General features: G+C 52.5%; 10 protein-coding genes across 10 annotated transcripts; 4 read left to right on the top strand and 6 right to left on the bottom strand.

Annotated features, from left to right (window-relative positions):
• The first annotated feature begins 73 nt into the window (after positions 1-73).
• On the top strand, positions 74-1367 carry RPL37B (60S ribosomal protein L37B). The gene is made up of 5 exons (XM_062875338.1): positions 74-265; positions 447-474; positions 535-570; positions 683-753; positions 822-1367. Exons 1-5 carry the CDS (start codon positions 262-264, stop codon positions 965-967), a joined length of 285 nt encoding a protein of 94 aa, XP_062738588.1. The 5' UTR covers positions 74-261; the 3' UTR covers positions 968-1367.
• QC761_120520 (uncharacterized protein) lies at positions 832-2553 on the bottom strand (the record flags this gene model as incomplete). Its single annotated transcript, XM_062875337.1, has 2 exons — positions 832-1938; positions 2038-2553. The coding sequence occupies 2 exons, from the start codon at positions 2551-2553 to the stop codon at positions 1657-1659; spliced, it is 798 nt and encodes a 265-aa protein (XP_062738587.1). The 3' UTR covers positions 832-1656.
• A 510-nt stretch (positions 2554-3063) lies between these two features.
• QC761_120510 (uncharacterized protein) lies at positions 3064-6308 on the bottom strand (the record flags this gene model as incomplete). Its single annotated transcript, XM_062875336.1, has 3 exons — positions 5103-6308; positions 4343-5048; positions 3064-4288 (listed from the first exon to the last, which is right to left on the bottom strand). The coding sequence occupies exons 1-3, from the start codon at positions 5245-5247 to the stop codon at positions 3064-3066; spliced, it is 2076 nt and encodes a 691-aa protein (XP_062738586.1). The 5' UTR covers positions 5248-6308.
• A 151-nt stretch (positions 6309-6459) lies between these two features.
• Positions 6460-8118, top strand: QC761_120500 (uncharacterized protein). The gene is made up of 2 exons (XM_062875335.1): positions 6460-6833; positions 6949-8118. Exons 1-2 carry the CDS (start codon positions 6673-6675, stop codon positions 7370-7372), a joined length of 585 nt encoding a protein of 194 aa, XP_062738585.1. The 5' UTR covers positions 6460-6672; the 3' UTR covers positions 7373-8118.
• QC761_120490 (uncharacterized protein) lies at positions 7506-8212 on the bottom strand. Its single transcript, XM_062875334.1, has 2 exons — positions 7868-8212; positions 7506-7809 (listed from the first exon to the last, which is right to left on the bottom strand). The coding sequence occupies exons 1-2, from the start codon at positions 8034-8036 to the stop codon at positions 7583-7585; spliced, it is 396 nt and encodes a 131-aa protein (XP_062738584.1). The 5' UTR covers positions 8037-8212; the 3' UTR covers positions 7506-7582.
• A 709-nt stretch (positions 8213-8921) lies between these two features.
• Positions 8922-9854, bottom strand: QC761_120480 (uncharacterized protein; the record flags this gene model as incomplete). Its single annotated transcript, XM_062875333.1, has 1 exon — positions 8922-9854. One exon carries the CDS (start codon positions 9852-9854, stop codon positions 8922-8924), a length of 933 nt encoding a protein of 310 aa, XP_062738583.1.
• A 1772-nt stretch (positions 9855-11626) lies between these two features.
• QC761_120470 (uncharacterized protein) lies at positions 11627-13316 on the top strand (the record flags this gene model as incomplete). The annotated part of the gene is made up of 3 exons (XM_062875332.1): positions 11627-11719; positions 11779-11929; positions 11987-13316. 3 exons carry the CDS (start codon positions 11627-11629, stop codon positions 12853-12855), a joined length of 1113 nt encoding a protein of 370 aa, XP_062738582.1. The 3' UTR covers positions 12856-13316.
• A 949-nt stretch (positions 13317-14265) lies between these two features.
• Positions 14266-18072, bottom strand: QC761_120460 (uncharacterized protein; the record flags this gene model as incomplete). Its single annotated transcript, XM_062875331.1, has 1 exon — positions 14266-18072. One exon carries the CDS (start codon positions 18070-18072, stop codon positions 14266-14268), a length of 3807 nt encoding a protein of 1268 aa, XP_062738581.1.
• A 679-nt stretch (positions 18073-18751) lies between these two features.
• QC761_120450 (uncharacterized protein) lies at positions 18752-20339 on the top strand. The gene is made up of 2 exons (XM_062875330.1): positions 18752-19073; positions 19151-20339. Exons 1-2 carry the CDS (start codon positions 18907-18909, stop codon positions 20256-20258), a joined length of 1275 nt encoding a protein of 424 aa, XP_062738580.1. The 5' UTR covers positions 18752-18906; the 3' UTR covers positions 20259-20339.
• A 505-nt stretch (positions 20340-20844) lies between these two features.
• Positions 20845-22100, bottom strand: QC761_120440 (uncharacterized protein). The gene is made up of 2 exons (XM_062875329.1): positions 21740-22100; positions 20845-21669 (listed from the first exon to the last, which is right to left on the bottom strand). Exons 1-2 carry the CDS (start codon positions 21816-21818, stop codon positions 20897-20899), a joined length of 852 nt encoding a protein of 283 aa, XP_062738579.1. The 5' UTR covers positions 21819-22100; the 3' UTR covers positions 20845-20896.
• Positions 22101-25861: the final 3761 nt, after the last annotated feature.

Genomic DNA, 25861 nt, shown 5'->3' with positions numbered 1-25861 from the left:
CTTGGCGGACTGGAACTGCGCCGTGTGGTTTTCGCACTAGCCACGTGTGGCTGTTCTGGTGGCCCCCGCAGCCCTAACCAGGAAAACGCTTGGCCACACAGATTCCCAAAATTTCGCGACCCCGGAACCGCGAGAGATTCTGCAACCCATCACAAAGCTCCCTCTTGTCGACGACGACGCAGGTACGTTTAATCGACCAAGAAGTAGCTTTCTCCCCATTTTCAATTCTAACTCGACAATTTTTCTAGATCCACCGCCAAAATGAGTACGTTCCCACCCCTCCGTTGCAATACCTGAGCACACCATACCCATCCCCGAAATATCGAAATGCATCCTCGACTCGAGATGCCGATGTCCTCGACGCCTTGATGGCTCATCCGTGGCCGAAATTTTGCATCTACAAATTGCGTACGGGATTGGTCACGGTTATGCTGACTCGATAACAGCGAAGGGTACCTCCAGCTTTGGCAAGCGGTATGTTTCGACATTGGGATATGGAGTGAGGCGGAATTCATTGCTGACTCTCATCAATAGCCACAACAAGACCCACGGGATCTGCAGACGCTGCGGGTAAGTCCTCGCGAGCCCTTCATCGACGAGCCGGACGAGAGAACGATTCGATTGCCGACGGGGAGGAACGAGAGGAGGATGACGAATAGATATTGACATTGGTGTTCAACAGTCGCCGTTCCATGCACAACCAGAAGCACACCTGCGCTTCGTGCGGCTACCCCGCTGCTAAGACCCGCAAGTGTAGGTTGCCAACAACACTCGAGACGACATGAAAAGGGAACGGCTTGCTGACGTTCGCGGTATTACAGACAACTGGTCCGAGAAGGCTAAGCGCAGAAAGGTCACCGGCACCGGCCGCATGAGATACCTCAGCACCGTCTCCAGAAAGTTCAAGAACGGCTTCCAGACTGGTGTCCCCAAGGGCTCGCGGGGTCCCAACACCGCTTCCGAGTAAGCAGGTCGTTTTCGGGCATTGATGGGCTGGAACATGGATGACGGGACGGGTCGTTTTTGGCGAGCGGTGTAAACGGGCGCTGGGATTCACAAATTTATTCCGGACGGGGAAACCATGCTCGCGGTTTTTTATGCTTTGCTGCTTTCAGTCATCACAAATGGTATGCATCTCGGCGGGCAAATTGGGGTCATAAACCACAGAACACACAAAAATCGCGAATGCACTCGCGACGAACCAACTACCATCCAGACCAGTTTATCCATGGGCACGAGAGTCAAGCACAAAAAAAGTGATGAAACAGCATCAAGGGCAGACGGTTTTATGAAAGGCGTGAAGGTGTTTCTTTGTTATTACTAGGACAGCCCAGCAGACGCTCCCAAGAGTCAGGCGCAAAGGGGTTCAAAATCGGTATTTCTGTGTTTACCTCTTTGGTGCTGGCTTATGATGTCCTCTGGTGCTGTCCATGATTGATGATTGGAATTGGGCTTCTCGTGCCATATTCCATGCGTCCGGCTGTCTCTTGGAACGCTGTGCTCTCAGCTACTTGGGCGGCGGTTTTGCTGTCAAAAATTGGGCATCATTCGCTTGCGTCATATGTGTGCGTGCTTGCTATGCCTTTCTGGACCATATCATCCTATGACTTGTCATGCCATGAGCATCTCATCCATTTACTTGCCATATCGTGACATCTACTGCCCCCTCTCGAAGACCTTGGCACCGCCATGCCCCCCAACCTTGTAAAGATACTCTCTGTCCTCCGTCTCGCCATCCCTCGAACTGGTGATCCTCACCACCCCACTGACATCCTTTGCTGTACCAGTGTCCAGCAGCCTCAGGGCGCACAGCATGTCCGCCTCGTGAAGCAGTGACAGCACAAACCAGGAGTGGTTCGTCTCGAGGGGTGTGGGAGCGACAGGAGGGTGAACGAGAGGGTCGTCGGCTGACACGGTAACGACGCAGCTGTGGACTTTCTGTTCATTGTCTGTCAGCCCCATCCACAAACTCTTTTTTTTCCCTTGCCAATGGCCACGAGGGTCGGGGGACGGGGGCGGTGGGAAGGGAAGACAAACCTCTCTTAGATCCAAGATGACATCCCTCACCGCGATCCCCGCCCCTTCCCCACCGCCAGCACTAGTACTCGCAACCAAGAAATCCGGCTGGTCCAGCACCAGCACCACCCTTCTCTTCCTCCCCGCATCCAACCCCGCCAGGGCATCTCCGATCTGTCTCTGAACCGCCCGGAGATCATCCCCGTCCTGCAACCTCCCCCCGGACCGCTGGGACGGGAGAAACAAGCTCGTCAACCCATCCACAAACGCGAACCTGCCCTTTCGGACTTCGGAGTCGAGGTCGATCGAGAGCTTGGAGAGGGTCTGCTGGAAGAAGGAGTAGTCTCGGAGGAAGGACGCCAGCAATACGGCGACTTCTGGCTCGCCTTCGACGCTGGGGGTTTTGAGGTAGGAGTGGATGTACCGCGCCAGCAGCCAGTTTGTCGATGCGCCGAGGATGGAGCTGAGAACAATGAGGGAGGTTTCCCGGGGCAGGGAGAGGTAGGGTTCCAAAAGGTGGGGGGTTGTGGTCGACATTGCCGTGGTTGATATGGTGGTGACTGGTGATGGCGGGTTTGATGGAGCGTTTAAAGACCCAAAAAAAAATGTTGGAGGGTTTGAAGAGATGGTAAAAGTTGGGGGGAGAGGGGCATGAAAGTGGAGAAGGGACCTTGATAACCTACAACACCACAACACGATCTTCAAAGATAGTATGACTATAAGTGTACAACATATATCATATCAATGTATTTCTAACGAGTGCTAAAGCCATGTTGGTATCATATATCATATCCAGAACACAGACCGTTTAAAAAAGTCATCAAATCCCAGCCCAGTCCATAAGAAAGAAAAAAAAAAAGAAAAAAACCGGCCATGCAAATGCAATGCAGTAACACTAAACCATGCGGTCATAAAACGAAAGTCTTTAAAAAAACGCCAAAAAAAAAACAACAAAAAAAACAAAAAAAAGTCTCACTCCGATTTCCTGTGTCCAACCTTTTGAAAGTTGACATGAAGCCTCTCCTGCTTTCTCCACTCGATGCTCTCCTAGAACCTCTCCATAAAGTTCTTCCGCACCGTCCACATGCGCGCCCGCTTGCCATAGATATACATCGGGATGGTGAACAGCAGCAGGATAAGCTGAATGACACCAATCCAAATGTACACCTTCTTGGGTCCGTCCGAGCTCAGCCAGCCGGTGACGAACAAACTGAAAACAAGACCATGGAAGATGTTCTTGCAAAAGTTGAGCGTGACAAGGGCCTCGCCGGCATACTGTCTGTAGCTGTCGACGCAGAAGGTGATGCTGGTTGTTGATCCCAAACAGCACCCAAAGGAAATTATGCCAAAGAATGCCGTCGGCACCATCCAGTGATCTCTCACCTCGGCCGACCAGCCGAAACCCATCAGGCCGATAACCGTGGTGATGGCCACGGGGAGAGCCATGATGAGTCTGAACTCGGGTTCGTAAAGTCCACCATTGCGTCTCGCCATCGCCTTCACAATGACATCCGAGACTCTGCCTGCCACGGCAGTTCCGAGGACACCACCGATAAAGGGAGAGATGTAGACGAGACCGGTCTGAAGGGCGTCAAAGTCGTAGACTTCCTCTCGGTATATCACGGCCATAGATTCTGATATCACGATAAGCCATCCGACCGAGCACGCGTACACGATTGATGACCACAACACGGCAGGATACGACAGAAGAATCAGAGGCCGGACGGCAGCCTTGTGCCACTTGTCCTTGTTGAGGCGGCCATTGAAGGGTTTGAGCTGCTGAACAAAAGATTTCGGGGGTGCGCCGCGCAAGACGGTCGTGTACGCCTCTCGCCCGGACCGAGAGCTCGAAAGCGACTCACTATCGGTGTCGTGAGGAGTTCTCGAGGCTGGGCCGTCGGAGACCGGCTTTTCCGACTCTGAAGCCGCAGGAGGGGCTTGGGCAGTTGAGGGTCGTTGGATGTCTTGCGATGCTCTCTCGCGGGGCTCAGAATCTAGGTACTCGGGCTCCGGAGCGAAACCGACCTGCGCCCTGGTCGCGGCTTTCGGAGGCTCGGGTGAAGGCACAGCTTCCGTGATTGGTGATTGCGGAGCAGGCGTGTCAGCCGGGGTGGCATGAGCCCCCGGGTGAGCCACATCGTGTCTCGAGGAGAAGCGGCGGAAGAAGTTTGGTCTGGACTTCTTTCTGCGATGCGGAGCACGGTCCCAGAAAGATTCGGGGACAAAAAGAAACAAGAGGACCGAGCAGAACCCGACGATGATGGCAACGATCCTAGAACAAGGCGTCAGTCCCGCACTCGAAGGACACGCATGCTGATGGACTTACCAAAATACCCATCGCCATCCCAACTTTTGAATAATGGCAGCGCTGACCAAAGGAACCAGATTCTTCCCACCGAGCAACAACAGAGTGTAGATACCGATGCGGAATGCGCGCTCGTGAAGGAAGAAGATTTCGGCAATGGTGGCGGAAGGAAGACATTCGACAGGGCTGACGGAGACACCCTGGAGGATACGGGCAACCACCAACGAGGCGAAGTTTGGTGACAAGGCACACCAAACCGAAGTCAAAAGGAACAGGACGGAACTGAACAGGTAGACTGGCCGCTTTCCCCACAAGATGGCAGTTGGAGAGAACACAACGGAGCCCAGACCCATACCCATCATGTACAGACCTGTCGTGAGGGAGACGGTGTGAACATCTACCCCATAATCGCTGGCAACGTCGGTGAACCCGGCGGCCAGGATGGGCGTCATGCCTCCACCAACGAGGCAGTAGAGCCCGAGAGAGAGAAGCGAAGAGTCTCTTCGCCATACCGGCCAGTTCAGAGGATCGTTGGCCGAATCATCAGGCTGAGGATCTAAGATGATTTTCCCATCCTTGGTCTTCTTCTTGGGGTCCTCGGCCGGAGGCGGTGGTTCGGTGACCTGGCGAAGGACACCGACAGGAATAGAGGAATGAGATGTTCTTGCGGGTGCGTTCCTCAAGCCGAGCGGCTCGTTGTGATCAGGGGCCAGCAAGAGAACGGAGCCTAGGAGCGGTGTTAGCAACCAGACTTGCTTGAAAGCCGTTGTAAGGGACATACCTGGAACCTCGATCGTCTCCTTGTCTTCCAGGATTCCCATCGTCCATCTTCTTGGGCCCTTTTTTTCAACGGAACCCTCCCCATTGGATGAATTGCGCGAAAACCATTTTCGCCGCTGCGGTGATTCGCCCAAGCTGCTTGCCATCCCAAGCGTCTAGGTCTAAAGAGGTGAAGGATATGCCGTGCCAGGTGAGCTGCTTAGGTGGTCTTTAGGATAGAAAGTTTAAAAAAAAATAATAAAAAAAAGGGGAGAGAGGCTAAGAGGTTCAGAGAGGAAGTTGGTCTTCTAAAGCTGGAGGAGGTATTAGACGGCGTCTGTTGATAAGCGAGAGACAGCGCAGAAACAAGGGCTTCCCTCCAAGTCGCGTTGATCTCCAAGACGGGCAGGCGGCGGGAGGGTAGGAGGTGCAGCGCCTTCCAGCAGCAAGGCTTTGATGCCTGCAGCTTTGCGGGGAGAGTGGGACCGCTTGTCGTTGGTCTGACCTTGCAAGTTTGAAGAATGAGAGATCTGGAGATCAACTGACGCCGGACAGGAAACGCCGACGTCGATATATACAGACACAACGCGCCGTGCCCAGCGTCAGATGTGTGGAGCCGGCGAACTGCTTCAAGAAGGCTGCACCGCTACGGATTCGGTTCATCATGACATGGATTGTGTGCCAAGATACGGCCAAGGTGGTGCTCGACAAGAACCCTTGGTTATCAAGAGAGAGAGAGAGAGAGAGAACCTCTCGGGCCCTCTTGGCCGACCAGTGAAGTCTCGTCGTTCTCGACGTGTCCTCAGCTGTGTCCGGATCCTCACCGAGAGGCTTGTTGAGCAGAGAGGTTGAAATCAGGGAATAGGCCACTGGGTTGCCAGTTGGACACACCTCTAAAGAGCAGCTGCTGACACTCTACGAATGGCACGGGAGGCCCGAAGGATCAGCACCTGTTGATGGCCCGGGACGTCTCCATCTTTACGGTCACCCAAGGTCCCTCTGAAAGGTGGTGGAGTGTGTTGTGGTACTTGGCGGGGGGTTGGTCCCTTGAGATTCCCCGGATACTCCACCGACCCCCGCTAACAGCAGAGTCTCCTGCGACCTCGAATGTCCCCCGCAGGGTCGATAATAGGACGCTAGCTCATGGTTGTCAGAAGATGGCAACAAAGAGAGCCAAAAAACTTGAAGCGTCGGTCGGCACGCGACTCTCGTATGGTCTGACCAGTGGACCGCAACGGGCAATGAGCGGTGGTCGTTGCCGGTCCATGGCAAAACATTGGACAAGGTCTCTCATGCAGCATGACGCCAGCTTCATCTGGTGGTGCACACAAGGCGCTGTGAGCGCAGCAGCCACCCCCCGCCTCACCCGCCCCAGTGCCGAGAAGTTGGGCTGCGGGCCAATGATGATCCCTGTCGTTGGGCATGGGGGCTGATAGCTGTCCCATGAGCTCATCGGTTTCTTTGATAGCTCCGATATGCGAGTCAAGCTCAGACATGAAAACCACGGATTCTGACAAACTTGGTCAGTTTTGTCGCTATCTACATGATACCCGTCTCCGGTCTCTCATCATTGAGGAGCCCCAGCGAGCAGGATGCACACCCTTCTTCTTCGACCGACCCTTGCTGGGCGGCTTTCCCCTCGGGCCACGTCTTACAAGACCGTCATCGCATGCATAGAAGAGCCGCTGTCCGTATCACGCGTTCACTTCTCGACATCGCCCAAGGTGGGTGCGAAGAACCAGGTTTATGCCTCGTGAGTAACCTCATGCATCTCCCCCACATGTCCCAACGGTGCCGATGGAGCAGTGGCCTTACCGCTTTGGGGGAGTATCTTTTGACAGTCTGTTTCGTTCGCTCGAATCATGTAGTGTTCGTAACCCGGACCAGTTTCACACCTACCAACTCCTGTCGGCATCATCCCGGACGCCTCTCTTGACGATGTGGACAGCCTCGTACTGCCCAACATGCAAAGTCGTAGAACCCCTCATCCGGGAGCTCGTCGAGTCCGGTGTCGGTGAGGCTGAGGGCGGGGTGGGCTACTGCGAAGTCGAGTACGACGCGCCAGATGTCATGAGCGCGGGTTTGGGGATGACCTACATGATCAGTGCCCTCCCGACTCTTCTCAGTTTCGACGCCCAGGAGGCTCAAGTCGAGACCAAGGTTACGGATGCCAGGAAGATGGCCAACCGTCAGTTTCTGGAGGAGTGGATGAGGACCGAGGCACGTAGACACGGCAATCGGGGTGGTGGCGGGGGCAACTTCCTCAGCAATTTCTTTGGCAAGTCGAAATAGTTGTGAAACGGCTGACCCCCAACTGTCTGGGCCGAGAGAATAGAAGCTTTTAGGTAAGTGGTAGGCTTTGAATATCGACATTGGGCAGCCAGCCAGGCAAACTGACACATGCATCATCAAGAAAATCATCAGAGCGGCGAGGATTTTGATTTTTCAGAAATGTGGTGACAGCTGATATCTCACAGCTAATCCTCAGCAACACGGGCCCTCTCAAGGAGTGTAAAACACCTCCTCAACTCCTTTCCACCAAGCCGGTTCCCCGTCTGAACTGCTCTTCGCCCCCGGTACAAGAGACTCCTGGAGGCTGTCCGTCAACTTCCACCACTCCCTCACCTTTGGGTTCTCCCTCATTCTCTTCATGTCCGCATCATAGTCGGTGCCAATGTACTTGAAGCTGGCGAAAAGGATTCCGCTGTCTGGATCGTGGAAGATGCTGTCTGTGGTTTGATTAGATCTCGGTTGCTCGTGTGTAGAACAGACCGAGGAATAGATTACAATCTCTGATATTGCTAGCCTTGATCTGCTCCAACACACCAGGCCAAACGGCAGCGTGGATCTCCTTGTACTTGGCAACGTGCTCGGGTTTAAGCTTGATGATCTGACCGAACCGGCGGACTGGGCCAGCGGTGGCAGGGGATTTGGGTGAAGACCAGAGCTGAGACATTTTTGGTCTTTTAACTTGAACAGCAATGGTCTTGCCAAAGTCAGAATTATGTCGGGAAGGTGAATTCAAAGTAAAATGAGGATGTTGGCAAGTTGAAACAACTTCAAATGAGACTTGGACGTTGATGTCTTGAGTGTGACCAGATGGATAACGTGGATTGACTGATTGGAGGGAACCGACCTCTGAGGTGCTCATAGCCCCCTCACTCTCACCACAAAATAACAAAATAAGTGGAACAGAAAAGTGAAGGAAATCCATATTTATTTTTTAAAAAAATGAACCATGCCTCAAAGGTAGATAGATTATCAGGCGTTCTAAATATCTTTATTCAGAGGCTTTGTTGCTATATTTAAAGTCCTATTCACCATTTTAAAGGCATATCAACTATCTTTAATAGCCCAGTGTTTATCCTTCAACCTGAAAGGCATGGTTCAGCAACCTACCTGTGTGTCAACTATTTTGTGGTGACGATGCCCCTCTCAAACCGCTCACTTTATCCGGATGCCTCTCTCGAAACTGGTAGGAGACGTCGAGAGAGCACACCAGCGCTGAATGATGCCTAGACTTTAGCCGCGAGCTTTATCTTGAGATTCAACGTTCGCCTGGGTCTTGAAGCCTGCAGTCCTCAAGCATACCTGCCAATCCAGTTCTCGCGAACAGCCCTGCAATATTTACTACAACGACCTGAGGCTCAAGACCGGGAAAAATACACAATTGATGATGTTTTTTCTACAATATCCCAGAGTGGAATGCTCAAGACGACTGCTTTTGCCAGATATATATGTACCATTAGCGCCCACGACACAAATCCCAACCTTGTGTCTAACCCGTATCCCAATTTCAAAACTCCCAAGACTCCAAGCCATCGCCTTCTTATGTCGCGACTCACCCCTGAATCCCCAGCAATTCCCTCAAAACAGCCTCGCTCCCCCTATACCACCGTCCCCTTGCCTCCAGCTCATCAACCCCGTTCCTGGCCCCCTTATCCTCCCTCCTTCTCTTCGCTTCTTTCGCCGCCGCCATCGCATTCCCCCTCTTCTGCTCCAGCCCGGCCACCTCTCCTTGCAACCGCTCCACCTCCTTCCTCTTCCGTGGAGCCTGATTCCTCAGCTGCTCCAACTGCCTATCCAACTCCTGCATCTGCCTCTTTTTCTCGCCCACAAGCTGCAGCGTCTTCGCCAGCGGCAAATTCAGCTCTGCCCTCGATCCCTCCCCAACCTGCTGCTCCTCCTTCAACCTCGCAATTTCCCTTTCCAACCTCTCCACTCGTCCCGGCAGCTCCCCTAGCCGAACAGTCTCCGTCTTGACCCTCTCGTAACGTTTTGCCAGCTCCCGCCCCCTCGCCTCCAGATCCTTGACCATGTCCGCCACCTCATTCTTGAGAGCCTTCAGCTCCGCCTTGGCAACCTTGTTGCTGTCTTCCAGCTCGGCGTTTTCCTGGGGCGTGACGATCAAGGGCGGGTCGCCGACGATGGCGCGGATGAACTTTTCTTTGGTGACCTGCTCGACGTAGGAGAAGCGGAGTTTGGAGAAGAGTTCTTTGTAGTGGAGGAGGTCGGCTTCGAGGGAGGAGGGGGTTGGGCCCGAGGGGGGGAGGGAGGTGTTGGAGATGTCGGAGGTGCGGGCTGCTGACGGGGACTCGGACGAAGAAGCGGACGAGAGTATCGGGGCGGAGAGGCGGATGATGGTTATGGGGGATTCTTCGTCCGAGGCTGAGGAGGCCGAGGGAACGAGGGATTGGAGTTGGGTGAGGGCGTGGTTGGCGCGGTGGGTGAGCGATTGGGGTGACGCTTTGGTTGGGGATTTGGCGCGGCCCATTTTTGCGGCCTTGAGTAATTGTTAAGATTCTGATATCTCTGGTAAAAAAAAAAAAAAAAAAAATCGAATTTGTCCCGTCGTGTTTTGCAAAAGGGTTGGTGGCTGTCTTCTGTTCGAGAGCTTCGCTGGCCATGAAGGTGCGCGATGCGCTCTCGAAAGCACGCGGCCGGCAATCTGTTGACATTAAACCCCAAAAGGTGTTAGCGCAGGGCAGCAGTGCCAGACCCTAACCCTGATATTCATTCCTCTTGGAAATCCACCTCGGAACTTCAGAAAACTTCCCACGTGAGATCTTCCACCTGTTGTGCCATGTCATCCGTCAGCTTTGGGCTTGGTACAACACGCCCCCTTTTTTGTCTTAGTTTCTGTACCAAGACAACAATCAAAAAAAGAAAAAAAGATATCAGAAATTAGATACGAAGCAAGGGCAAATGCGACGGACCTCGACGCCAACGCAGCGAGACCTCGGTCATCTCCCGCTGCTGCCTGCAAACACTGATAGCAAGCCCGGCAGCTGAAAAGCATGCAGCAAAACAATAGCCATCATGCACTGTGGAAGGAGAATGTGACTGGTCATCCTGGCATACTCGAACAAGCAAGGCAATCCCATCTTGTGTTCGTTTAGGCTGCCCTGACATGTCCACAACCGGCAAGGGATCGGAAGCTTCACCCGCGGTCAGAAAGTCACCGAGTTTGGCATTTGTGGGGACTGATCCTCTTCCTGCTCGTCGACGATCCAGCGTCCCATCTGCACGATAAGATTGGATATTGGAACCCTATCACGCAGCCCGGGCCTCCCTTCTGCTGACCGCCAGTGGCCCAGGGATGCAGGACAGGCAAGTTCGCTACCCAAACTCGGATCCTACTCTCCGTCCCAACCACCGGTTCTTGCGCGCTCGGAATGCAAAAGAAATTTGACAATACATGCTGCTCGACAACACATGCTGCAAACCAGCGCGGGCTCTGCTCAGCCCAGAGAGAAGAAGCAAATCTTGAATCAAGACTGGTCAGCCGCCTCTCTGGCCGTGCCCAGTTTGGGAATACCCCGCTTCCTTGGACAGAAGCCTTGTCATGCCGTTGGCTGCTGGTGTCTCTGCTTGGATAGAACTGCAGCAAGGACTCGACCTTGATTGGATTCTGTAGCCAGCCACTTCGATCACCCACATCGAACACGGCCGTGAGGAGTTGGGTGGTTCCAGGGTTGCTTGCCTCTCTCGTTTCTCGTTTGAACAGGAGCAGACTTGGGGGAGAGAAACCGGCAGGCTCTGGTAGGAGAGGCTTGACACACTTTGTTTGCTTTTTGAGAGTCGTGCCGAGTTTGGGCCCCATCATTAGAAGACTAGCTCGACATTGCCAGGCTAGTCGTTTCTAGTAGTGGAAGTGTCGATCCGCCAGATCAGCCAGAGAAGAAAAGGCATGGGAGAAGATCCAACTGGGGGATCACTTGGGCACCCCCCCACCCTCTATCTCGAGAAGCACGGTCCATATCAAAGACCACACACCCGGCCCCCCCCACCCCACCCCCATGCAAGCAAGTCACAAAAAAAAGAAAGTCATTTTGGGGAATCGAGTCCGACTGCTCCAGAGTTGTGGCTTGCTGCGCACTACAGTTTGTCTCAGTTTGCCCTAGGACCACCCTGTATGAGGGTCGAGTACTAAAAGTTGGGGGAGGAGCCGACTGCCCAGGACCCGTCTCCTCCTCCATCTTCTCTCTCACCGTAGTCTTTGTTCGCACTTTTTTGCTGGTGATATCTGCCTGTTTTGGTCCCGCAATGGCAATCTCTACTCCTTCAGCTGATCCCCCTCCGGTGTGGGTTCGAGCCGGTGACCCAGCTGGTGGACCTTTCTACATTCTGGTTTCTAATGCAAGTCTTCTTTCTTCTTGGCCACCCTTTCGATGCGAATCCTAACTGACTTTTGAAAGCTGCCTGACCAAACCGACGCTCGAGAATTTCGTAACTTTGTTTTTTCTCTACTTCATAAGAAGTCAGAGGTCTTTGTTGGCATCCAGGGCGAACAGAAGAACAAGGGCTGGGTGCGGATTGTCGGCTTTAGCCAGTTCGAGAATTGCAAGAGTAAGGCCTCTCCTGTTGAGCCGAGAAAGAGAACGCATGCTGACCAGTTTCGGGCAGGATGGCTGGCAATTACTCAATACAGGGGTCGTCCCATCAAGGTCGATGATCCTGGATACAGAACTGGTGGCACAGGAGCCGTGCAGATAGTCAAGCCGTTCGACCGTGATCGGCTCTTGATCGTTACCCACGAAGAGGCGGTGGCTCTCAATAAACCCCCTGGTGTGCCGGCCCCGGCACGTAACTACACGATGGAGTCAGCAGCTTGGGGGCACCAAGCCGCAGCAGTTCCTCACAATGCCGGGGCCATGATGCAGCCGGCGCCGTATGGGGTAGTCAGCTGGATGGGACAGCCACAACCGCAGCAACACCCCCAACACCAGCACCTTCAGGCGCAACTGAACCTCCAACAACAGCCAGTCACCTCGATGGCAGCAACCTGGGGGCACCAGGCTCAAGTTGCCCTGTATCATGGGCAGCCTCAAGTAGCTCATGCGGCACAACCTCAACCAGCCCACTCGGGGTATTATTCCCAACAAGCACTTCAAGGTCATCTACAAGCCTCTCTAGAAGCCCAAGCAGCTTTTCAACTACAACAAGCAGCCTGGTCTCAACCGCATCTCTACGCCGTCCCATCCATTCCTCAGCCGTACTTCCAGCCCGTCCAGCCGGGTATGGTAGCCAGTATGCCATACTGGGGATTCCCGCAGGTGCCGGCCTACTATGGTCCTCAGGCACAACAACCGGCATTGAACGAAGCTGCCCAGGCTCAAGCCCAGGCACAGGCTCATGCGCAATGGGTATACCAGCAGCAGCAATTTCAGATGGCTTATGCCGGGATGTTCCAGGCTGCTCAACAGCAGCAGCAGGTTCAGCATTCTCAGGTAGGCTTACTTTCTCGATCACATCCACCTTTGCTTATCCTCTGACACCGTTGCGAGCAGACCATGTAGAGAGCCCACACACGTCCAAAGTCAGTCTTTATGAGACACCTTGCCATACATAGCCTTCCGATGCCCGAACCTCTCCGCACAGAGCACATATCAGCAACCAGACAAAAATATATCCCCCAACATGCACACAACCCCCCCCCTCTCATGCTCGACATCTCTTTATCCCCCTCTCTTCTTTAACTTCCTTTCTGTTCGGTTTTAACCAAAAAAATCAAAAAATAAAAAGTGTTTCTTTCTTTCAAGCGGGGGGTCACCGGAATCGCAATCAGGTAAAACAACAGGGGCAAATTGCTAGGGACAAGAAGGCAGTGGCAAAATGACACACTAGCTTAGGTAGTTTAGGCGTTTCTTTCTTTCTTTTTTCTTTTCTTTTTCTTCTTTTTTCCTTTCTCTTTTTTTCCTTCCTTTTTTTCTTTCCTTTTTTCTTTCCTTTTTTTTTCTTTTTTTCCCCCCTCGCAATGGAACTTTTCTTCCACAAAACCGATTGACCCGTAATACGTAGTAAATCACACCTACCGTCATGACAATGTCCCCGCTGAAACGTGATGCCTCTTGCTACATCTCCTGGCCCGGAGACAATTAGTGTGTCCCCCTCGCACCTCCCAAAATCTCGATGGGCTGCATTGTATGTATGTATGTATGTGATAGCTCACAATCCGAACGGCTCTCTCCGTCAGAAGTGGTCCGGTCGTTGTGCGGTGAGAAGGACTGGTGGACGGACCGAGTGGCTTGGTGGCTTGCGTGAGGTTTGCCTGGTGGCTGGGGGGAAGGAACTTGTGGACAAAATAGGGCGAGTCCCTTGAAGGTTGCGTGTGGTGATGCAAGTCTAGACACGGAGTTCCAAAATTATGTTCACTGCCTTCCTCCTCCTGAGAACAAACAGAAAGACAAGCGCTGGATACTAACATAATGCCTCGTTACCTAGCGCTTCCGAACCTAACCCATAACTACCTACATTTGACCCGTAAGGAAACCCATAGATAACCTCCCCCCCAAAACATCACCTGTCTTTTTACGTTACGTAGCCATGACAGAGCAGCAGCAACTGTAACAAAAGCAACGAGAAGACAATGCAAAGTCGTGTATGTGCCGGTGAACGACAAGCAAGCAGAAACAAATACAGTGTAGCAAAGCAATTGCCCGCCTACAACCCTTCCGGCAGAAAACCCATCCACCAATCCCATTCCTTCCCTTTCTTGTAGATAAAAACGACCCCCTGAAAGTATTATGCGCGAAGGATACCAACACGGAAAGAAAAGCCACACAAACAACACCGCTACTCCGCTTCCACCACCGCCCTTGTTCCCAATCCTAGACCTTTTATACACTCACGCCTTCGATGTTGTTGACCATAACATGTCCCTGACAAATGTTAAAAAGCCGCGCTCAGAACCCTTCAACAATGCCATAGGCCTGGTTCCTGTGATACCCACGACCGTATTTGACAGTTATCTCTTCACCGTCAAACAGCTGCCTGCTGGCAACAATCAGCATCCTCCACTTGCCTTCCATCTTCCTGATGGAAATCTCGCAGGAAGGATGGGCGGAATGCCTCACAACCCGCGCCCAGTTGCCCTGCTCCTTGGAGTAGAGCTCAGCCACGACAACATCGTCAAGATCCGGACGCCGAAATTCCATCGTCCACTCCCGATTAGGGATCGCTCCGGGAGGCACCAGCTCGCCCAGCATCTCGCCGATGATGTCATTAGCTCTAAACATTCCCATAACACGCACCCCGTTGCCCTTGCTCCCGTCAATCGACACCCGTGGGATGGCTGGTACAAACCTCGCGTGACAACGACATGACTTCTTCTTCTTACAGACGTTGCACCACTTCTCATGGAGCACAGCTGTCGGGTCCACCGGCCAGTGCCAAGACGCCTTCCAGCCCACTGGCTTTGGCCATTCGTATGGCGCATGAGGGTTGAAGACGTTAGCCGTGATGTATTTGTACTGCTTGAGCATCGGCCCCAGCTCCTCGGTCGAGAGGGCAATGGTGTCTTCAGACTCGAAAACAAAGGCGGGCAGTTCGCGGCTCTCCCAGATGCAGCCTTGTAGGGTCTTGCCTACGGCGCACATAGCGCGAAGGAACGGGTCGTTGAGCTGATGGTGAAACATCAGCACCTGGTCCTGAAAGAGAGCCAGCTGCTGAAAGGCTGGATCGGGTGGAATGACGCAGAGAAGGCCGCCGTAGGCTCCGCAGATTGTCTTCCAGCACTTGCCCTCTCGGATGTAGTCGTTCAGCGTGTGCCTCTCAGCTTCGGCCCAGCCAAGCTCTTGGAGCAAGAGATCAGTAGCATCTTGCTGTGCCGGCTGGAAGGCCGGCCTAGCTCGTTCCTGCTCTTCAGTTTTGGCATCGAGCCATTCTGCGAGCTTCATTTTGCAGAACCGACCAAGAAACGTGTTCAGCTCAGGCTCCTCCCCGGCAACGCGGTCGAGGTTGGTGACAAGGTCTAAGCCCAACGGCGTCGGGTTCTGTTCTCGCACACAACGTCTCCAGTCACTGATGAGCCGCGCCAGCCGGTCAAAGCCAGGTCTTCCAGACACCTGCTGCGGCTGAATGTTGTTGTACACGTCATCTTGACATGAGCGAAGTAGCGTTGCAAGACTTGAACTGGCATGAGTGAAGTAGCTCGGAGGCATCTCTGGCTCCGGATCTACCCCGAAGGGATCCTCAAAACGCAAGTACTCCATCACGCGCTGTCTCTTTGCCGAGCGAGGGGATAGCGGTTCCGTCGGTGCAGGTCTTCTGTTATGAACAAGCCTTGCGGTTTTCCGAAGCGGCTCTGAGCTTGCTTGTCGCGGTGGAGGGAGCAAGGGGAGGTTATGATGATGTGAGAAAGGGGCAGCCTGATGGGTGGTCTGGAAGGGTTGTCCAGAGGCGTCTAGGAAAGTGTTTGGATGGCGCAGGAGCTGTGAGCGAGGTGCTAGGTCTTGTTGTTCTGCGCGGAACACGGCATTATCCCACCCAGGAGCTGGTTCGGATGGAGGTTGTGATAGACGTGGCTCCGATGTCCTTGTGGCAGGTTCAACGGCTACCGGCGGCGGGGCCGCTGGGGGCTGTGGCGATGGGTCGAGTTGCTTAACCGTTTGAGACGGAGTCGCCATCCCCGCCTCTGACGGTAACCGAAGGACCGAGCCGAGACTGCTCTCTCGCGGAGGTTGGAAACCTTGAAACGTATGCACCTTGGGCTCCGCCAACGGCTGGCTTGACGGCTCGCGGCGTTGTACAAGTGCTTCCGGCCGTACCAAGCCGGATTGAGATGGCTCACAGACGGCAGAGGAGCTATGCTCTGGCGGCGGGGTGACAGATTGCGTCAGTTGGGGTGCAGCTAGGGGTGATTGAGATGGTGGTGACGGCTGCTCTGGGGCAGACTGAAACATGGACGACCGTGCTGCCATCCTGGCCTGTTCCTCTTGGTCTGGCCTCTCTCCAGAGAGTCTGGCTTGTTCCTCCTGCGCCGCCAGGCAATTGGGATCACCGTATATGCCAAAGTCGGTAGCCTTCATGGCAAACGGGTCGGGGCAGTTCCTGTCACAGAAACGGTAGTTCGGAGGGTCCTCGGGGGATGACATGTACTCAACATTGACCGCCAGAGCATAGTTCGGACCCAGGTTCAGTACCTGATGGTACGTCCCAGGTTCTGTGACCACCGCTTGGCCGGGGATGCAGTAATCGAGAGTGTACTCGATGCCCCATTCATCCAGTTTGGCTGGTGGGATGTGGCGACTGAGGTGACGGACGGCCTGCGAGCATCGGCGCATCTCGGGATACGCGGCCGCCATCCTCTCCTCCAATCTGTCTGAGAAGGCTGGCTTGACAAAGCACCAGAACTTGTGCTGGCCTGACCGGAGGAGATTCTCCGACCTCACATGAGCATCTTCTCGATGCATAGTGGTGATAGTTAGTCCTTCCAAATTGAAGTACACATATTGTGTGTTGATGCCTTCGAGAATGGTCCGGCCTCTCGATTTGAGCCTGTTGCCAGGATGGAGCTCGATGTCATCGAACAGCGGGTTGCCAATGATGTAACCCCGTGTGCCCTTGGGAGGGTTCGCCGCCGAGGTGTTCCAGAGCTCCTTTTGTTCCTGTAAAGTCCACTGCGTCTTTGCCGAAACAGGAAATGGAAGATGCGGAGGCGTGAACCGTTTCTTCTTGCCCGTGTCGACCTTGACTAGTCCCTGCTTGTCGGCCAGATAGCGGAACGAGGTTGCGTGGTCTTTGCTCGGGCGCTCAACCTTTCGTACCTGGAGCGGAGGCAACTCCCTGACCTGGAGCTTGAAATACCCCCTGTCCTTGACGACGGGGTGATTTGAGTACTGTTCGAAGAGCTCCTCGTTCAAGTCGTTGACGTCCTGGTACATGCAGTCAAAGAGGGGTGAGGCCTCGTGTGGCTGTACGATGGGTTCATGATAGACGGCTCCGTTTGACAACGTGATGCCTCGGTCCTGTGGCGTCTGACTCTTGCTGGCCTGAGCTTTGCCTCGCGACTGTGTCTCAGTATGACCTTGATCCTTACTCTCCGTCTGACTTTGAGGGCTCAATGGACTCCGAGGGGTGAAATCTGGCTGTGGCTGTTGTGACTGATGAGGATGCTGATTCGCCAAGGCAGGTGATGGTGATGCAGGCTCTGAGTTATGGGTCGGTGGTGTATTCGGCTTAGAGGGTACTTCCACCGACACAGCCGGAGGTTCGAGTACCCGTGAGGCTCCAGATGGGTGTCCCGCATGGTGGACAGGAGCGAGACTGCCGCTCCCATTGGTCTGGGACGGAGGGGGTTGCGATAGTGATGGCGCGAGAGGTTGTGAAGGCTGTCGTGAGGATGCCTGTTCCTGGTTTCTCAGCGGTCCATCATCTGGTAGCCCGTTCGGTGGCAAAACTGGATGGGAAGCTGGTGAGTTGTAAGATACCGGAGTATCGGGGCCTCTGGCCGGCGGAGGCGTGTTGTGTGATGAGAGCTGCTTATCGACACCTGTGGACACTCGGTCGAGACAGCCCAAGATGTCTTCCATAAACTCCCGTCCGCCTTTCGTTGTCGGGCCTTTGACTTTGCGGTTGTGCAAAAGGATCTTATCGTCGAGATAGTCTCTCAGAGCATCTCGGATCCGGCGCAACTCGCCGCCGATCGCGTCGGCCTCGAGCTGCACGGCGGCCATTGTCGTCTTCACCGTCTGGTGCGCTGCCCCATTCATCAAGCTGGAGAATTGTGGATGGAATGGCTTGATTGCTTTGCTACTGCACTGGCCCGTGCTGGTGCTGGCTGCCCGCTGCCCCTTTGGCACTTTGGCTGGGGTCTTGGGGCTAATTGAGGGGCTGGGCAGCAGACAGGCCAAGGGGTTCAGCTTTAGCTAGTGCGTGCGAGGTGGGGCAAGTGTCTTTGACCATGAACCTTTTGGTTCTCGATGGCAGCAATCCCTTGACCAAGAAATCGATGCATGCTTTGTTGGAGAATCTGGGGTTTGTTCTCTTGTTCCGCAAACAGAGCTCTCAGAGTTGCCGCTGCTGCTGGGCCTTTGTGGGCGATTCGCCTCGCATCACAGGTCCCCTGATGCTACCTACCCACAGTTCAAGTTTAGCAGGGCTATGACAGTACGTTCCATTGAACCTGAACTTCAAACCCCTGTTCGGTTTTGCGTGGGGATTGATGAGATGGCATTTGTAAGATAGCGAGAGTGTATGTTCATTTTTCACGTATCTTCCATTGTTTATCGGCCAGAGGGCCAAATCAAAGCTGGTGGTTGAAGGGGTGTTGCATAAGAAACGATGTTTGATGCCGGTGCCAAGGCAGGACTGATAAGATAAAAGAAATATATGCGATAAGTGCCTGATAAGGATCACAACTGGCTGAGCCGCAACTGATCGGTCTGGCACACACCACCCAGTGAACTCCAAATGCGCGAGGAGGCTTAGCAACCTGCTCTGCCAACCGACCACCTCAGAATTCCCTTCCGCCTTACTCTTCATCAGGAATGCTGTTTTGTTAGGGTTTGCGCCCTCTATTCTTTATTTCCTTCCCACTCTGATGGATGGCCTTCGTCAGCTTTTCGCATTCTGGAAAGGTTGAACACACGGCAAACATGGCAAACGATACCTTACTCACAGATGACTATGTGGCGGGCTTGTTGGCAAAGGAAGCCAGCGATGCCTCCATCAAATACTCGTCAGTCGGTCTCGAAGCTTTCCGATCTTCCAAGTATGTTTCACCGCAACCTCCATCGTCATGGCCATCTCATCAGGACCACCCATGCTGACCGTACGCCCAACGACCAGGCCGGCGAACAAGGCGAAGCCCAATACCAATTTTCTCGGGCGCATAATAAAGGAGACTGCGAATCACAACAAGGCCCTCCTTGCAAAGGAAGCCGCTGAAGCCCAAGCCCGGCTCAACCACCATACCGAGGTCGAAGAGAGGAAGCGACAGCGACTCAACCCCACCAAGTCTGACATTCGGCGCCGCCAACTTGGGGCTATATCTTCCATTTTGCAGGGTCGCAAAGAAGGCGAGAGTAGCCATACCAAAAGCAATCGAGACAGCACCAAGGAAAGGAGGAGTGACAGAAAAGGCCGCCACTCGGCCTCAACCAAGACTGAGCCTTTCCAGAGTCGCGAGTCCAAGCATGGCGACGAGAAAGATCGCGAACGGTCCCACCGAAGGGTTGACGACGACACAAAGCGCTCACATCACCAACGGCACGAAAGGTCACGGTCCCGCTCTCCTGGGCACAGAGAACGCAGAGAGCGACGATACCGGGATCGCTCCCCCCTCAGCAGCGAGCCGGAGGACAACCATCGCCATCACTCCAGGCCGCATGGAAGGAGGTCAGGGAAGGACGGTAGAGACCGTGGCTCTCATTCACATAGGCGACACGAACATGACGAGCGTAACGAGAAAGATCAATCACGGTCCAGTCGGCATTCCAGGCCGCATCGCCATGTGGACGAAGAGGACTCCGATCCCCTGGACGAGCTGATAGGCCCAGCACCTCCCTCTCAAACGTCGGAGCCGCCGGTTCGTGTCCGAGGAAGAGGCGCCGGTGCTCCTAGAAGGGGCGCCGCGGCGATGGATAGCCGGTTTGCGAAGGACTACGATCCGAAGAACGATGTGCCGCTGGATGACATCCTTAAGCAGGACACGTCCAGCAGCAACACCTGGGATTCGGCCGTGGAGTTGTTCCGGGACAGGCAGAAGTGGAAGCAACAGGGTGCTGACAGACTGCGGGCTGCCGGGTTCACAGAGGAACAGATCAAAAAGTGGGAAAGGGGGGGCAAGGAAAGTGAAAAGGACATGTTTGACTCGGTCAAGTACACCAAGAAGGGTGAGCAGAGGGAATGGGATAGGGGGAAGAGCCACAGCAATTCGGATATGGATTTGGAGTAACGGGTGTGGTCATGGGGCTTTGAACACGACGAGTGCACGGTAGCGGGGTTTCTGGGTGTTTTCTTTTCTTTTTTTTCCTTTTCTTTTTTTTTCCTTTTCTTTTTTTCTTCTTCTTTTCTTGTGTGTTTTTTGTGTGTTTTTTGTGTGTTTTTTGTGTGTTTTTTTGCGCATCGAGGTTCTGCATATACTGGGCGGCGTTTGGGTGAGGCCAAATCTGATTTGTTTTGGAGGAATCGGTTGGTTGCATGGAGCAAAGGAGTACTGTTCAACATCAACTTGGGAGAGAGAATGAGTGGATGGCGATGGTTTCTTGTTTGTATCTTGTGTAGAAAGGCTTCCTTGGGAAGTGGCTATGAATAATCGACGAGATTGATGATACCCGACATGACATTTGACTTCGGATGGCAAGATTGGAAAGTGCATTTTCGTCTTGCGAAGTGCTGGCTCGAGATTTTTATGTACATGTCAGTCAACATATGAACCGAGCCGTTCCCGTCTCACACTGCCTTCATGTTCCCTTAATTTGGTAGAATCAGCTTTTTGCCCGTTCCCATTCTCCATATTGTGCCCATGACAAATTCAGTATATTTACACATCTCTTATCGCCATCTCACATGCCCCTCTTCTCTCAGCACACACTACCGACTCCCCCAAGCAACCTTCTCCCCCCTCTTCGTCTTCAAATCCCCCTCCTGTTTCGTCTCCACCACCGGCGCCTCCTGTTCCGGCGCAGCAACGGCAGCAGAAGCATCCACCACCTGATCCGCATCGCTCTCGTCATTCGTCGCCCACATCCTCTCAATACAAAGCTCAAACGGCCCCGGTATCCTATCCGTCAACCCCACCCCAATACTCTTAACCTTTTGCCTCAAGATCTCCGTCTGCGGCTCAACCACAAACCCGTGGTTCGTCCTGACGAAATTGTTCCACTTGATCAACACCGTCTCCCACTCCCCCGGCTTCTTGACAAACAACCTGTGCTGATGTAGATCCGTCGGCACAATCGATTCTGTCTGCACATTGACAAAGTAACTCCTCCCGTCTGATTTGACTCGCAATGCGAGGTAGATGTACGGATCGATGTCCCACAGTCCTCTGGTAAAGAGATTACGCGGCCGGTCTTGAGTTCGAAACGCGGCATACCCCGTTCGTTTGATATCTGGTCGGTCGGCAGGGAGGTGGGTGGAGATATTGCCGTAGAATTTGGCGTAGCCGGGGGAGTTGGGCGATGGGAGCTGGGAGGCGGGGACAGAGCCGGCTGGGGGGGCGACGATCCAGTCGAGGTGGGAGGTGGAGAGGCCGCCGATTTCGTCGTCGGACATGACTTTGCAGTCTTCGATGGAGGAGGGGGTGCGGAAGTCGAAGAGTTCGCGGGGACCTTGGGGGCCGGTGACACCTTCCATTTTTATGGCTGGGGTGGGGGGGAAGGAGGGGAGGTTAGTGATGATGATGGAGAGGGGAGGTTGGAGGGGGTTAGGTACCGATGTTGGAAAGACGTTTGAGCTCGTCCATGCTTCGGCCCCAGAAGCCTTTGTAGCGGAGGACTCGTGTGGTCTGCATGGTGGGCGATTGTCTAGCTCGCCACTGTAGACCTGGGCTATGTATAACAAGGGTCGGGAGCTTCGAGATATCGAGGGCCAGGTGCGGGCAACAATGGCTCGATGTCCGCCGGTGGTGTTGAATATGCGCAAAGAGCCCCGTTGGCTCAAACTTCTATGCGCATTCTCGCAATGGCGGTAGCTGAGGGTGTGGTGGTCGGGGAGTGGAGGTGCACCTCAATGTTCCATGCGGCGCAACGGCTTCCAGAGGTCCAATTCTGGGGATTGGAGCTCTGAATTGCTGGGTTTTGCAGGACGTCATCAGAGCAATCAGAGCGCGGGACGCCAGTGGGGTGGTCATATAGCTTCGGATTTGGTTTTCACGTGGGGCTCTTGCGCCAAGGCCCTGCTTGTGCTCAACCCTAACCCAGACCATCATCAAACCCAACGTCTTCCCGTTCTCACCTCAAACACTGCGGCACCAGCACCAAAAAGCACCCGGTGTCGTGCCAACACTATTCTGTTTTGATCTCGTCACATTTTGGTGTTTTGATAGAGGTCCAATCTGGCCTGCTCTCGGGATAGCCTGGCTCGACTCCAAGTCTCTGTCCTTGAGTGGATGGTGAGCAACTTTTTCAGAAGGTTTCGATATACCAATCCATTAAATATATGAAGACTCGTGATTTTAAACAAGATCGTATTATCTGTTTTTAGGAGAGAAAGGAGAGATGAAGCGATGGTCTTTTCGGCCAAGTACTCCTGCGTTTACATCCTAAATATCTCGCGATAGAGTGTTGGACAGATGTTTATTAGGCAACTAAGTCAATCTTTATATGAAGCCCTTATAAGAACTATTCGCATAGAATAATTATATGCAAGTTTATAGGTAGAGAGTTGGTCTATAGCCTACTCTGTCCCTAACTCTTCTTTTCCATTAAGCTTTTAATAGTTAATAATATCCTTATATTGCCTATAACTAGAGGGGATAAGCTTTACTTTTAGAGTAGCTAAGTTATACTTTCTAAACAGAGATATCTGTATTTTTAAAGATCTGCTTGGACGAAATTAATTGCTTTCCGCCTTTTGTAGGACTCCCACTATATATCCGCTGGTCCACCCACTCCCTACTCTTAGAAGCAGACGGTTCCTTAGTTTATATACCCAATGAACGGGCAGAATACCTTCACAAATTCTGTAAAGAGACGCAGGCAAATGTTGGGGACTGCTTCAAACAATGCAAAAGGCTGCTTGCCTTACTAGAGAAATGCAGGAGATACCCGACACTTTGGGCTTGACCTCGGTCCGAAGAAAAAGATCACCTTAAGCCTTGAAAGAGCATCGTCAATACATTCCAACTCTTAAACAGAGTTGATACTGTGACATAAGCTCCAGATATACCGGCTGTGCATTCTCATCACCAAAGCACCACTGTAAGCGGATGATGGCTCCGCCACCATCACTGCAGGATTAGCCTAATTTTGTGCTTTGGTTAGTTTGTATCACGCCTCACAGCTTCCACGCCAGCTTCTCTTGGCATGAAATCCATCAAAGTGTGTGTAACCTGAGAGCGAAAGATCGAAACGCGGGTACGGTACCCGTATGCACCTCTTCAGCCACTCAACGATGATTGGTTCAACTGTACTGCCAAGGCATAACGTCTTTGGACCCAAGTTGTCGGGCGCTGTGGTTTTGTGTGTGTGCGTGATTGGCTGCTGTGGGATATGGACTTCCCGCTGGCTTCATATAGGTAGTGTTGTGAAACTGGCATCGTCCGAGCATTTACCATCTTAAGGAATTCACCGCCTACTGGAAGTATGTTGCCCGATCGTCGTAAGAAACGGCCTTCATGTTTAAAATTGTTTTCCTGCTAGTTCTTGGCGCACCCTTCGGCATAAATGCCAGATGTTCGATTCGTACCTTGATCATAACTCCATGGTTTAATAAGGCTTTATGTAGCATTTCTAGCATAGATCGTGGCAAGGTTGTCGTAAAATAGTGTATGCTTGGACGAAGTGTCAATACTACTTCAAGCAAATGCAGAGGGATGGGTAGTACAGGCCAGTACCTACAGAGGCACACACTGCAGCGGTGCCCCGATCTTCTTTCAGCGGCAAAAAGGTGAAGCATTTGGAGTTGTTGCATCAAACTTGCTGCGTTGGACTTTTCCATCAACAACATCTGAATCCCTGTGTAGCATTCCATTTTTGATTAGCCAAGAGCTCTTCACTCTGGCCTTCCTAGGTTTCTTCAATACCTATATACTGCACTCAGAAGCTATGCCCTACATCTAACCTTCATTGTGACTTGTTGCGCCCGATTTCTATTGGATGCTTTCTTGGTTCAAAATGGAGGATATGCAGCTGTGTACCCGGAAAACTTTCAGCCTCGCCGCCTTGCGACGTTGATCTCCTGCGACATGCGCCTCAGGTGCAGATCACGTGCATACCCACTTTATCGCCAACCGTTGTCAAAAGGATAGAATCCAATGCAAATCAACACCCAGTCGGCATGATTTCGAAAATGTGCTTACCTAGATACGCTTACTTCTGCTGTTCTCCAGTTTCGAAAATCAAAGAAAGTGGGTGTTTGAAAAACCAGCATGTCCTGCAGCATGAAAGCAGTCGAAACGGGCAAGAGAAGAAAGCCACCACATCCCTGCTTTCCAGGCCTTGCCTCTTTCAATTCTATCTATTGTTGTTGCATCAACTGTCTAATAACTTTGAGGCCATGATCGGTGTCAGTCTGCCCAGACTTCCGGTCTCTATGCCGTCATCCTCTTTAGCAAAAGCGTCAGGTCATACATAGCTTACCTGGTAGATGGGAGATGGAAGATGGTGTGTTCCGCACATTTCAGCCCCGGGGTCTTTCAAAGGTCGTTGATTTAAGGTTCAATCCCCGGACCCATCTCTCCACTATGAGGACAGGGGTTGCCTGTCTTGTGACAGATGCCTCTGTTCGGTAGGCAGCGAACTGCTGGGCAGATGTGATCTTTCAGTTCGCCCTCATTCAAGAAGCCCTGTCCCTATTTCTGTAAAGAAAGCCTTACAACCGGGGCCGTTTTTGCAATCTCCCAAGCCCTTTTATTCCGCACACCTATGTTCATGTTACGTTATCACGCTGACTATTCATATCGCAACGCCTCTTTTATCTCTTTACCTCTTGCTGAAGAGTAAAGATTCATCAAATGTATTCCATTCAAGAGAGTGGAGCGCTGGATGTCTCTTGGTTCTCTATCAAAGCAAACTAAATGGCCCATCTCAAAAGATTGCATAACCTTGCCCTGCACATCGCTATCTTGCCCTTATCTTACATATAGTAATCTAGCGTACTGTGTGGGAAGTCTGTTTCTTGGGAAAGTTGCTGATGTTTCAAGGCTTCTTAATGTCATTTTATGGTTCTGGTATCATTGTTCTTGGAGAGATTTCTTACCCCCAGCTGCGCGACATGACAACGATCTCCTCCTGCATAGGGTTCTGTACCTGAAGAAGTTTTGGCTTTCTTTAGTTTGCCTTACTCCAATGATTCCCACCGCGATCTGGTTCGCACGCCTTTTGTGCGCGCGTGTGTGTGTATATGTGTGTCACGGTTATTGGCCGAGGGCCATCGCTGCGTACTAGTAACGATCTTATGAAAAGCTCTTTAGGGATAGGTATAGGCCGACTCGTAATGATAGCTAGCGGTAATTTCTATAGCCTATTCCAGCCTTTTAATTTTTAATATCATCGCAATATTAATAAAGGTAGAGGTAATAAAATCCCTCTATATATCAAATGCATAACTTTAATCCTAAGCCTTAACTTAATTCGTTCCAAATTCGTGATTTGTTTAGTAAAATATAATACCCTTAAAGATTAGAATTTGAAATACCGAGAGGTATATATACAAGCCCTAATTATAATCCGAAAGCGAAAAGAATAGTTAGAAAGGAAAGATAGGATAGGAAAGGTAAATAAAATAAAATAAATAAAAAAAAATTACAATAATCGTATACCTTTCTTTCCTCCGAGTGCCCCGTGAGAGCCATCCCTTGCCTCATGAGCCTCCCCATGCGTCCCCTTGTGGCAT

Source organism: Podospora bellae-mahoneyi (genome assembly GCF_035222275.1).
Source record: "Podospora bellae-mahoneyi strain CBS 112042 chromosome 1 map unlocalized CBS112042p_1, whole genome shotgun sequence".
NCBI classification, from domain to species: Eukaryota; Fungi; Ascomycota; class Sordariomycetes; order Sordariales; family Podosporaceae; genus Podospora; species Podospora bellae-mahoneyi.
The sequence above is the reverse complement of the archived record's forward strand: the minus strand, read 5'-3'. Positions and strand labels throughout refer to the sequence as shown.